The sequence below is a fragment of the Cololabis saira genome, chromosome 15, assembly GCF_033807715.1.
Source record: "Cololabis saira isolate AMF1-May2022 chromosome 15, fColSai1.1, whole genome shotgun sequence".
NCBI lineage: Eukaryota > Metazoa > Chordata > Actinopteri > Beloniformes > Belonidae > Cololabis > Cololabis saira.
The window spans coordinates 15,086,331-15,100,251 of record NC_084601.1 but is presented as its reverse complement, the minus strand read 5'-3'; the positions used below and the strand labels follow the sequence as shown (position 1 = coordinate 15,100,251).

The window sequence follows — 13,921 nt, the reverse complement described above, 5'->3', positions numbered from 1 at the left end:
AAGATGGTACACTGAAGGCAGGAATTGGACTAATGGACCATCCAAAGTAAGAACAGAAACTATAAACATATTATTCTGAGTATTATTCTGGTGAATAGCAGCTAAACTATGAATGGGATGGATGATACCAGTATTGTTTGGATCAGTTTCTGAGACATCTATATATATATATATATATATATATATATATATATATATATATATATAGATAGTAATCAGAGTATGTAATTTCAGCATGTCAGTAGATAGTGTAAGAAAAAAACAGTTCCTCTGTGGATATGGACTAATACTTCAATTTTCTAAAATGTTTAATCAAAACCTTAAGCCTTTGAATTACATTAAAAAGTGTCAAAAATCTGTGATACATTCACACAGAGTCTGTGGTATTGATTGAGGTCTGCAAAGTTTGCTATTTACCTACTAATGTCCTGTTATTTGGCAGCCAAGATGAAAGTGTTAACATCATCTGTATATGTCAAGTATTCTGCAATTAATTCTCCAACGGCTATTGAAATCAAGTAGTAGATAATCCATAATCTTTTGGCTGTGTTAAACATTGTAATACAGCTGGAGTTTCCAGTGCCTGTTTCATCCCCGTTTACAGCAGTGTGGGAGCTCATATTGTCTTAGTTATTGTTCCAGGTGAGGCTGGCTCTTAATTTTGTTCAGGGAGGAATAGAAGACCAGTTTAGAGACAGATAACCCATGAATAGGTAATCATTTGAAAGAGATGGTTGAAGCAGACGAGCACTAAGATGTTATTTAATGTTATTTACCTGTTTGGAGACTCGGCAGCTGTGGACTACATGACAGTCAGCAACGTCTGAACTCCACAGTCCACGAAGTTCTGAAAGCAGCATGTAATGTCACTACCAGTATGGTGAAAACATTCCCAAAAGATACACATCAAACAACAACAGGTGCCTTAAACTATGATTTTAAAATGGAAAAACACAGCAAAAGTAAGGAAAAATCAACACTGCTCAGTTCAAGCTTGTTCAGTGTTTATTCACATATTGTACTGTACTGGAAGTCAACACAGGCTCGATACCACCATCTACTGGAACCTTCAAGTATTGCAGTTTGAGGGAATTGAAAGGGAAGGGAGCAGTTTCAAAAAGCAAGAAAATAATCAGTATTGACGAATAGTAGGGGTGTAACGATACACTAATCTCCCGATACGGTACGATACTGAGGTCACGATACGATATTATAGCAGTATTTTTTAACAACCTTGAATGAGGAGCATATGACTGGAAAAAAAGGTATTTTATTTGAAAGACACAAAATACAAAACAATACTGTACGTTTGCCCTATTGTTACAGTTTGTAACGCTTTATAACTGTTTAAGTTTTAAAGAGAAAGCCAGGCCAACGATTTTCCACAAACTGAACTAAAAGTAAATGTCAGGTTTGCATTATGAATCTTCAGTTTCATACAATAAAAATATTTTGCCACAAACTGAATCATTTCTCTCATGTATGATTTGACTTTTTTCTTTTCCAGAAATGTAACTACTAAAATTAAACAAATATATAAAAGTAAATAAATACATACAATTTTACATCATAAAAAAGATTGATTCATGCTCACCTTATAAGTGTAAGAGGAGATTTATTTTTGTTAAGAAGGTTATTTTGGTAATTCAGGGTTCATTATTTTATAAATATATTCTTTATATTCTGATGTAAATTAGGGACTATAATTACACTAGTCAGTTTATCTGTAGTGATTAGTCTGTTTTAGATTGGGCGGAGTGATACGCCACAGTACGGCACTAGGTGCTGTGTTGATGTTCTGAAATCCTACACTGTTGAGCGGACATTAAAGTACACTCCAACTCTGAAGAAGTTTTCCCCGTGTTTATCCTACTCACGACCCGAAAAAGGTTTAATTTAATAAGGTAAGGCTTAACTCTACACCAGCCTTACATAAGTAAAAGTTCAGAGCTCAAAACCGGACCGCAAAATGGTACTAGTTTCTTCTGAGCGGAGTAAGATTTTGGTCCGCGGGTCGAGGTGCGGTCGGCACGCGTGCTTGGATGCGCGTTTCTAGTGAACACAATAGATTAATATTAATAACCCAATATCGCAATACAGTCAGTTTGTCACCTCCACGACACGTTTCGTGACTTTTGTATCGCGAAATTTCGTGGCACGATATATTGTTACACCCCTAACGAATAGTCCTTAAAAGACATGTTTTGTGTTGCTTAACCACATTTTCTATTTCTCTTAAATGCAGAATCACCTGACTGACAGGTCGCGTCCTCTGGTCTGCGGTCCAGGGAGGGGTGGTGTACTGTACGTGGGAGAAAGGAAGGGTGCTGTCACACAGATGCCAACAAAGAAACTCAAACTTGCATCTACAGGAACATGCATCTATGGTTGAAAGTATGCAAGCCTTCTTAAACCAGACTTAAGCCTTTTATCTAACTTATGCCACAGCGACTCATGGTCTTTGTATTGATTTAGCATTGGGTTTGTTTTTTTTGTCTTTTTTTTTAATGTTGTATGTCCTTTCTGACACAATCCTCAACATTAAACTGGGCTTGGGACTGGTGGTGCGAGAACACTGGCTTGTGATCCTTCAGAGGCTGGGACAACTGAGACAATGCAGGGTTTGCACATGACAGGTCTGGGGATTGATCCAGCAACCTTCTAGCTGAAAGGCAACTGACTCTAGGTTTATTGTATCAGGATCTAATAAAATCTTCCAGTTCCTATCAGGTTTCAAATGTTGTTTATTCACACACTTCAGTCGGGTTTTTATCTGGACTTCAACTCAGCTTTTTTTAACACCTTTATCTATAAACACATTTGCATCCTCCCCATGGAAAGACCTGCAATCAGGAATGGACAGGTTTCCACTTGTGGACTAACACCAACACCAGATTGATGAGCAACGAGAATTGTTTTTCAAAGATCGTTGCTCATGGCTTTTCCCATCTGTTAACACAAAATGCCCAAAGGGCAGTCAAATATCCTGCTTTTATAGGAGGTACCAACACTTCCTGATAACCAGTTAACCAAGTGTAATTGATTAGCAGCACCTGACTGCTGCTTGCCCGCTTAATTTGTATTTTAGTAATAGTGTACTTAATTATGCAAAAACTGAATAAAGGATATTCAGTTAAGACCAACTCCTACACTTTTGGAAGAAACTACATTTCTCAGTGATGTACCTGACAAAAACTAAGAAGCATTTTGTGCTGCTGTTAATTTTAAAGACTCCCATGAACTTGATATTTCTTAATAATGTCTGTTTTATCTTAGAAGTGATGCTGGGGATCTTTCTTCCTCACATGACTGTACATGCTGCACCTGCATGGCTGTGCCCAGGAAACTAAATGTGTGTTTGTGTACCTGGTAGGTGTAGGGATTCTGTGGGTAGCTCATCGGGGTCTGTGGAAACACGGCTCCTCCAAAGTTGTTGTAGGAATACGGCTGCAAACAGAACCAGGGAGGACAGAAGAAGTGACGCCAGTGTTCAAACGGATCATAAAACACACTGAAAGAAATTACAATAAGTGACTGTTTCTGTCACTTAAGCTCCTGAAAAAAAGCTGACTTGAATATCATCAATGACATTGAGTTGTCTTTCTTTTCCCTCCAAATGTCTACCAAACTGAAAAGTACGCTGAAGAATACAATCAACCCTGTAACCATTTTTGGTTACAATAAAAGTTTTTGTGACCGTTGTTAATACCAAAGGCCACATAATATATTTACCTTCTCTGAAAACTTCATTTTTAATATAGTTTACACCCCAACCAGTGTGATATTCCTTACAGCTCTCTCATGTGTGAGATATACCTGATTATAGGGGCTGCCTCCACTGTAAATGGGTGTAGACTGCATCACTCCTCCTCCCATGGGTGAACAGCAAGTACAGTAATAGTACTGGGTGGGACTCATCCAAGGAGCCTGTCCTCCAACCAGACGCGACGGCATGGAGCCTGAATGGTGAAGAAGAAAAAAAAGTTTTAAAAAAAAGTTAAAAAACATTGACACCTAACATTAAGGTATGTCTATATTTCCCATGAACCAATAACAAAGGTTTATGCCTTTTTTATTCTTGCAGGCACCACTGACTCATAGTTGTTCCTGTTAGTGGTTCAATTCAGCCACATATGTACATGCCTGTCTACCTCTCACCCCTTATCCAAATGCTGGTTAAAATGCTACAATTCTTTTTTTCTTTTCTCCCCAAAAAAGACAACTAACCTCAGTTGCATCAGTGCAATAGCCCTCAATTTAAAAGTTGAAATACAGCCATGAAATTGTAGCAACAATGCACCATTAGGTCTAGTATTCTGTCTACAGAGCATAATTTCAAAACAAATAAAAGCAAAGGATGTTTGAAGTTGAGATGGTGTGTCCAGAATGAAATAAGAACTTGGAGAGAGGCTAGAGTAGGATGTTTGTGAGCAGAAAAACAAGAGCAGCACAGTGTTCATTCATAAAGAGAGGTGGGAATATAGATCACAAGTGTGGATATGCATTCTAATGGGAAATGTAAACGAACCAAAAAAAAAACAGAATAGGTAAAGTGATAGCATTTTCATTGAAGGGAGAAAAAATACATACGAGAGATCCTTTCTTTCGTGATAGCAGGGCCCAACTTGAGTTTCCGGCCCTTGAAAATGATCCGCTCCTGCAGGGGACAAAAAATAATTATTAAGTATTAGTTCTAGTTGTTGACGTAGGACCAAACTAACCACACAAACATTCACTCACCTCAATGATTGACTGAATGTCGATATCTTCATTGAAGTACACAAACCCATAACTGAAAACACATAAAAACTCAGAATGCAGAAACATGTTGATGCAATTCCAACAACAAACAACAAAAGTACTAAATGCTTGAAAAAATATCTGGAGCAGTCAATAAGCTACAGCCAATGAGAGCAAGGCAGAAGCGGAAGATAATCCCAAGGGGGGAGACATAGACAAAGGCAAGTTCAAAATACAGCAGGCATCTACGAAGCAAAACATTTTGCCCCATAATATACCCTATTTTGCGGACTATTAGGCGCACCGTATTATAAGGCACAATATCAATGAGCGCGTCTATTTTCATATGGCACACCATATTTTAAGGCACATGATAAAACATATATAAAGTGAAACAAAACAGTCAGGTAAGGCGAACTTTATTCAACTCATTCACAATAACTCAGAATATTGTTCAGCTGTAACTAAAACAGAAAAATACTCTCACATTTTAAATCATTCGTCTTCCACGAATCCACAAATAAAAAGTTGCGGAGGTAAGCGCCGTACTACGTCCTGTTCTCTGATTGGTTCATCGTTGCCAGCAGTAAGGGACACGTGAAGTTAGTGTGAGGTTGGAACAACGTTGTATTCCAACATTTGATTATAATTGGATTATGGTATAGATTTGAAAATTGGGTTTACGCTAAAAACCTAACAATAGCTTGACGTCTAATTATAGTAAGGTAACAAGGACTAGATGTTGGATGATGGTTGCTAACCAGCACTACAGAATTAGTTATCTATGGTTGTCTGCCGTTGTAACCGTATCTAACCAAGGACCGACTTTAATGTGTCAGCTAAACAGTCGACCATCAATCAAGCGGAGCAGCTTCGTTGCTTACAAAAGTCACACTAAAACTGCACTATTTTTGAGCGCAGCGTCCCTCATAAAATTGGTTTGAGGTCAGTAAGCAATACATGAGGCGCACCAGATTATAGGGCGCACTGCCGGTTTTTGAGAAAACTTAAGGATTTTAAGTGCGCCTTCCAGTGCGGAAAATACGGTAAATAAATGTATTGCTTTTAAAGGGGACCTATTATGAAAAAAAATAAGTTTTTTCTTGCTTTAACATATATAAAGTGGTCTCCCCTCAGCCTGCCAACTCGGAGAAGGAGGAAAGCAACCAAATTCTGCAGTGTCTGTACAGCCGCCCGGATGAGCCGTCCAGTGTGATGTGGCTTCTACGAGCAGATTCTGCTCCTGTCGTTACGTAACAACGGGAGCGATTTACATAGGTTGGCCTTCGATGCGTGAAAACCCGCCCACAACTAACACCGCCGGCCGGAGCTTCCGCCATTTTTTCGTAGCGGTGTATCGCGTCATTCAGGCAGCCAATCAGCACAGAGCCTCATTATCATAGCCCCGCCCACTCAGAATCCCACATAATTAAGGAGGTTAGAGAATGGGAAGATAAAGACATAGTTTAGAGGCTGAATTTCTCATTTATTTAGCAAAAACAATCAAAAGCTTGTTTTTAAGACATTCAAGGCCTGTTTAAAATGGGTATTAGATACCATAATAGGTCCCCTTTAAATTAATTCAACTGAAGTGTAGAGCCTTATTGGATGTGAAATCTAGTAATGGAGACCAAAACTGTTATTCTAAATCAGTATTTAAATACGTTTATTTCTGAAAGTTGCATATTTTAATATGGAATTCAATTGAGAAATAAATAAAAATGGAGATGAATTGATGTCGAGCAAAAACATTTTATAAATTCACCTGATGTGGTACAAAATGATAATATACAGTAGTCAACATTCAGAGTCGATTAAAAACACGCATTATGTAGGCCTGCCACTAACGAATATTTCCTTGTCGATTAGTCTATAGATTATTTTTTAGATTAATCTAACGATTATTATTTTATTTTTTTTAGATTAATCTCATGATGATTTTTTTTCCACTTTTGATGCATCTTTCTGTTAAATGCCAACAAATAATGCAATAATATTAAATAATATAATACAATGTTTTTACTTGTGAAAACAAAATAAAATACATTTCATACATAAACCAAAGCAAAAGTGTCTCAGGGCATCATTTGGTTTATTCAGAACAATCTCCATGCATCTAAAATAAGTTATTCAAAGCCCAAAAAGTACAAACAGTGTTTAAGACATCACTTTGTGTGAAAGTCCATAATTCCAACACACATTCTGCCCGATGTTGCAAGTCTGAATGGTTTTCCATCACAAGCGGTAATCACTGCGCAATTGACGTTGAATATGTTACTTTTTTAATCTTAAATTATCCTTTACCAGGTGATAGCACAAAGAGGGATGTATATTTGCCAGCTGTTATATTGACAGACAGCACAAACATGACATTAATAAAAATCAATATTGGTTAGTTTTAAGTTCTCAAAAAAGAGTCAAATAGGCTGAAACACTTTGAAGCAGGTAAGCTGTTAGCATCATCGCTATATTTCGCCAGAAAATTATCACGTGGAAAACTATAAACTAACTAAACTAACTTTTGCTGGAAGATGTTCGTTCATACATTAACATTTGAGCACAAGGTCATTATGGATTAAAACCAAGTCTCATCTTTTATAGGCCCTGACACACCAACCCGAAGTCGCCCACTCTCTGCCGACTGCTGTGTCGGCTCTCGTCGCCTGTGTCGGCTCTTTGAACACACTGCAAACACGACACCCGACGGCCTGACTAGCACGTACGTTCTGCGCATGCGTGAGAGGGAATTCCCTTCCATACCAGCAGGCAGCGGTAGTCTGTATTCACTCAAAAACAAGGGAAAACCGGAAGCACTGGGAAGCGCTTTTTTTCTAAAGCTTTATTGAGAAAACACAAGTGCACAAACAAAAATGCTGCCCAGAAAGGATTTAAGTTAGGTCTTTATTGGATGTTAGGTTTCTGTTAGTTATCTTAGCGTGCTGGCTAGGTAAATAAAACTGATTTAAGTGTTATGACAACGTTATATAATCGGGAGTTCGTTGTATTTTCAGGAAATAACTACTTTTCATTGCTGTGTTTTGACAGAGAATTTGTCTGGGAGCTGAAATAGGAGCTGCAGAGAGTGACTCGACAGAGAGAAGAAGAACTTTGAATGTTAATAATAAAATGAAATTCAACAGACTGATATGTTCATTTGAATACATTTATTAAAATTGTGACAGCTTTGATGTACCAACAGTGCAGTAGCACAATAATCATATATATATATATATATATATATATATATATATATATATATATATATATATACACATACATACACACACACACACACACACAGTACTCGAGATGAGGGGGGATGGCATCCCCCCTGAAATAAAAACGGTCAAAATCATCCCCCCTGTAAAACTGTCATCCCCCCTTTCCATCCCTTATGTCATTTCATCAATGAATGTGGTTTTACTGCTTTTTCAACATTTAGTCATCACGAGAAAAATAACACCAGAAAAATAACTTATTTGACAATTTTCACCTGTTTCAAGTAAATTTTCATTTGAAATAAGTAGGAAAATCTGCCAATGGGACAAGATTTATCTTTTCATTACAAGCAAAAAAATCTTGTTCCACATGCAGATTTTTCTACTTATTTTAAGTGAAAATCTACCTGAAACAGGTGAAAATTGTTGTTTTTTCCAGTGATGCATTTAACTGCTGCTATATCATTTCTGCAGTATTTCTGCAGGTGTTTTGGTCACTGCTATTATTTGTAGTATATTATATCATTTTGTAATCAGCACAAATTATCTTTCCTCATATGATAAAATCCACCATCCCCCTGATTTTTTTTTTTTTTTTTTTACAACTCGAGTACTGGAGATAATATATATATATATATATATATATATATATATATATATATATATATATATATATATATAAAAAAATGATCTAACAGTTGTAGCTTTGTTTTGTCTGTAGTTTGTAGTTTTGTCTAAATATAAAGTGAAGCTTCATGTTTTCTTTTTTTACTAGCCCGACAGACGCGCACCGACGGCCGATTTTCGGCTTGGTGTGTCAGGGCCTTAACACTCAAACAACACATTGTGTACATGCAGCATGCGACGAACTCTATGTAAGTCGACGTATTTACATGATGAACGTAATTGATGACATCGACGCGTCGTTGCAGCTCTAATGTTATGACATTTATTTAAACAATATCCATTCTTGTCTTTGAAAAACTTTGATTAAATATATTTTTATCCACTTCAGTTGTTGATCACTGTTTATCGCTAAAGCCACACAGCTGGATGTGCTTCAGATAGGGTTTAAAAATGACAACCCGCACAGAAGCAGGTCACACTCACTGAAAAATCCGAATCAGCCAAGAAAATTGCAATCAGTGCACCTCTACAAATAATCAAACATTTTTGTGCTTGCCACATTTCCCATATAAGTATTGTTGATAAAATGTGGTTTTAGAGACCAGCGGGATGATAAAATCATTGTTAGATGTTGTCCTGTCTGTGACCATTTTTAAGTAAGGATGGATCTTGAGATTTAAGATCTCTTTTTCAAAAGAGACCCCTGAAGACTCAAGTTTCTTTTCAGACAACTCACCCTTTGCAGATCCCTCCATGGTATGTAATAATTTTTACTTCTTTTACTACACCAAATCTTGCAAAGATGTCCCGTATTTCATTTTCATCCACCTAAAGATTAAAATAAATGATTTTAAATGCTAAGAATGAACACCGTCTCTAAATATGTTGTTCTGAAGAAAAAATGCAAAATACAATTGGTGAAAATGTACTTTTAGCTCCAATAATAGATTTCCATTTAAGAAGCCATGTTTCCTTTAATTAAGCTGGGTAAAGCATAGACATATATACGTAGACGCCCCATCGAGCGCTGCTGCGATACGTCAACGCCGCCGCCATATTGGATGTGGCAAGACTGCACTGTAAACTTATACAAGTAAATGGACTTATTTTCATAAAGCGCCTTTCTACAAAGAAATTTACGTCTTACGTCTCATTTATTCATTCACACACGCACTAATATACTTGGGAAACAGGCAACAAATATAATATATTTAATTTTCTCAGATGGCAAAAATAGGGAACTTTATTGATCCCACATATGAATAATTCATGTTATATCAGCTATAGAGAACAAGGTAGTGCCGAAAAACAATATATATCCCCCTTCACAAAAATAAAATAGAGAAACATATTCTCATCAACAAAGCATATTTTACATAAACATATTTAAAATTTTTCAAGTAATAAAATAACATATTTGAACAATTTTTCCGATTTTTTCAGTTATTTTATTGTCTGAAAAATGGTTCAAATATGTTATTTTGTTATTTGAAAATTTTTAAATTTGTTTTGTTGATGAGAAATTATGTTTCTCTATTTTTGTGGGGGGGATATATATTGTTTTTCAGCACTACCTTGTTCTCTATAACTGATATAACATGAATTACTCCTATGTGGGATCAATAAAGTTCTTATTTTTGCCATCTGAGAAAATTAAATATATTATATTTGGTGCCTAACTGTTTCCCAAGTATATTAGTGCGTGTGTGAATGAATAAACGAGACGTAAAATGTAAATTTCTTTGTAGAAAGGCGCTTTATGAAAATAAGTCCATTTACTTGTATTAGTTTACAGCGCAGTCTTGAACATCCAATATGGCGGCGGCGTTGACGTATCGCAGCAGCTCCATGGAAGGAGGAGACATGTCTATGGGGTAAAGTACCAAATATATCTCAATGTGGAACCACCACATCACTTGGTCCAATGGTGACATCATTGGAAAAAAAATGGATCAATATAAACGCTGCTACACATGCATATATATATATATATATATATATATATATATATATATATATATATATATTTTTTTTTTATAAAGGTGTGTTTGAAATCCCTTTTATTTTGCATGAATTTCAAGTTTAGACGTAAACAGAGCCAAACTGACCTCTTTGTCGATCCCACCAACAAAGACTGCGTTCAGCCTCATCTTGCCTTCAGGCAGAATGTATCCGTTTGATAACTTCATGGAAGGAACAGTTTGGTGGATGTGTCTGGGCTTGTGGATGTCCTAACAGATACACAAGTAGATTAATGCATGCATTCATTCAAAATTCGAGTTGCATTATGGGTAAATGAGCAAAAACGTGTTTTTTTTTTCAATCGTTAACTGAAGCCAGCTAGCCGTTTCTACCACAATGAGCCGCGTGTCGAGCAAATTCCGCAGTTTGTTTGAAATTTTGTAGTAAAACCACCTCTAGAAATACATACAATCATATAATAGTATACCTTACATATAAACTCTGATTATAAGCCCAAACTAAAGCTAAACTTAACCTTCAACATGTGCCCAACCTAAAAAAAAAAAGGTTGGGTGCTACAAACGTTTCAATTAACAACAATTATAACGCTATTTTGTCAGTACCTCTGTTGCAGGTTAATTTACCACGTGTTTTTGATATCTGGACCAAACTACTGTTTACCACAAGGAGGTTAAAGCGCCATTCCCCTCCAGTCCTGCCGCATCTCTAACTTCGCACCAGTTCGCCTCCTAGTCCAACTAAGTCACCTCGTGCCCCATAAACAACGGTCGTACGGCTAAGTTCAGTTTTTTAAACACCACAGTGACACAAAACCTACCATTTCTAAAAGAATAAAGTAATAATTAGTCCTAACACTCAACCCGCGGACCCGCTCTCCTGCAGCCGTCACAAGCTGCACCGAAGCCCCGCCCCCCGCCGTGACGTCACGGTACCAGCTCCAACATGTACATAGGAAATATTTAAATATTAGCCTACTTTATGTCGTAAATTTGGTTTGTGTGAACACTTACTACCCAACAATAATTCATCTAGTAAAGAAAATTACGAAACACACACTAAGTTTTTGGCTTAGGCTATTTACACCCTACTACCAATATCAATGTATGCTATTTGCAACCATGTATCTTTAGTTATAGATGGTTGTATTTTTTTAGATAGAAAATAATGCAATAATACATTCTTGAGAACTAATTTTACTTTGGTTTTTTTCTCTTCACCTTTGAAGAGGAAATATGTTTCAACATTATACTATTAGTTTTTTTGAGAACCAGTTACCTCTCCTTTCCACTTCCACCTAAGGCTAAAGAAGCTCATTTTAAAATAATGAATGAGGTTTATCCATGTAATGATTTTTTACATAAAAGGTTTAATTTAGATTTGAATATTTGTACTTTTTGTAACGCAGACATCGAAACCTTAGAGCATCTTTTTTTCTCTTGTAGCCTAACTAGGACCTTTTGGGATGCTTTCCAATACTGGATAACCTATAATGATCAAACCATTCCTATTCTTACATTTGAAAGCATTAAATTTGGTTTACAAGTGGAGGACAAAAAAATAGACGTTGGAATCAATAATTTAATTATATTGGTTACATTTTTTATTCATAAATGTCGCTTTTTGAAAATTAATCCAATCTTTATTGCATATCTAAACAAAATAATTCAGTACAAAAAATATTTAAAATCTTGCATGATTCAAAAGGCCCAGCATCTTCATAAGTATCTTTGTACCCTAATTTCTGACTGATCACTTGCGTTTTTTATTTTTTTTATTTTATTTTTATTTTATTTGTTTTTATTTTATTGTTTTTTACTTTTCTTTCTTTTTTGCTCTGTATCTTCTTTGTTTTGTTTTACTCATTGGTCGCTCAGTGTTCTTTGATGCAAATGTTCTTCTGGAATGTATAATGTGCCTTGTTTTTTTGTAAAATCAATTAAGAGGTTGGAAGAAAAAAAATTTGCACCCATGTATTATTAGAAAAAAAAAAGTAAAAAAAAAATATTTATAGAAAAAAAAATCCATCAGCTCAACAGTGATTGACAGGTATTCACACCACTTTCGATATAGTCTTCAAAATATCTTACAATGAAATGAGAGCAAAAATTGTTCATACAAAAGTGTGAGAGCAGACATTTGCCTGGCTCCAATTTTAGAGTGGTGCACATGCGCATGGGCAACGCATTTGTTTTCATATGTCAACAGGGGCATGCTATCTGTACCCTGGTGCAAATAGTCACTCCGTAGTACAAATAGTCAGTGCCTTTAGTGTTGCGATTCGTTTTTTTAATTCATCAGTTACTCCACAAAAAAATAAATCTACAACTAATTCTCATGCAAAAAATGTCCAGCCATTAATAATTTCAATACCTATTTGTTGATTGATAAAAAAAAAAAAAAGAAGTTGTTAATAGATTTGTCTTTTGCCTTTTCCTTTTAGGTTTTGGCACAGTTGGTCATCTGTTTCCATCTGGCCTTCTATTCTGTATGTTCCTCTGTCACTTAAACCAGCTTCATGCCCTTCTGTCACTGCAACTAGAAATCCTCAAAGATCTGAATCAAAGGTAACTAGACGTCTTTATCTTGGGTATTGAACCCACAAAGAAGTTGCCTTGGATTCAAAAATTTGAGGATTACTGTGACCTGGACGACTACGAGTCTACACCAACATAAATCATTCCTTTTTGGTCTTCACATTTTTCACCTCCCTGGCAGCTCCATCTCCAGCATTCTTCTACCAATGCACTCTCTATCACTCCTCTTTAAGTGTCCAAATCAACGCAGTCTATCACTTCAGCTCCTCAGCATCTAATTTGGGATGTTCCTTGGGATGTGCTCATTTGTTATCCTGTCCATTCTTGTCACTCCCAAAGAAAGTATTAGCCTCTTCAGCTCTGCCACCTCCACATCTGCCTCCTTTTATTTATTACGTGTTACAGTAGCTAAACCATACAGAAGAGCTGGTCTCACTATAGCCCTCTAAACCTTTCCTTTAACCTTTGCTGCCACTCATCCGTCACAGATAACTCCTGAAACTCTTCTCCGGTCACTCCACCTTGTCTGCAGGGTCATCTTCACTTTTTTTCCACACTTCTCATGGCTCTAAACAGCTAAGCTTTAGTATTCAAACCTTTCCTCTTGTTTCAGTTCCCCCCCTTGCATCTTCCTCTCATTAACACTCGTCTATTCTTTATAGCTATTATTGACCTTCATTCCTCTTATTTCCTGCATACATTATGGTGCATGAGCATTCCTATGTCACTTCAACTGGTCATGGATGTCGATTGTAACTTTGAGAAGATCTTATTAAGACCAGCTTGCCTTTTAGGTGGCTGCCTCACTGTGTGTCCCAA

The 13,921-nt window shown here is 36.4% G+C and overlaps 1 protein-coding gene across 1 annotated transcript; it reads right to left on the bottom strand.

The window, feature by feature from the left end:
* Positions 1–776: 776 nt before the first annotated feature.
* On the bottom strand, positions 777–11,512 carry LOC133461443 (deleted in azoospermia-like). Its single transcript, XM_061742356.1, has 9 exons — positions 11,501–11,512; positions 10,694–10,816; positions 9,322–9,413; positions 4,741–4,792; positions 4,591–4,657; positions 3,817–3,959; positions 3,367–3,447; positions 2,252–2,302; positions 777–847 (listed from the first exon to the last, which is right to left on the bottom strand). The coding sequence occupies exons 1-9, from the start codon at positions 11,510–11,512 to the stop codon at positions 803–805; spliced, it is 666 nt and encodes a 221-aa protein (XP_061598340.1). The 3' UTR covers positions 777–802.
* Between the last annotated feature and the right edge of the window lie 2,409 nt (positions 11,513–13,921).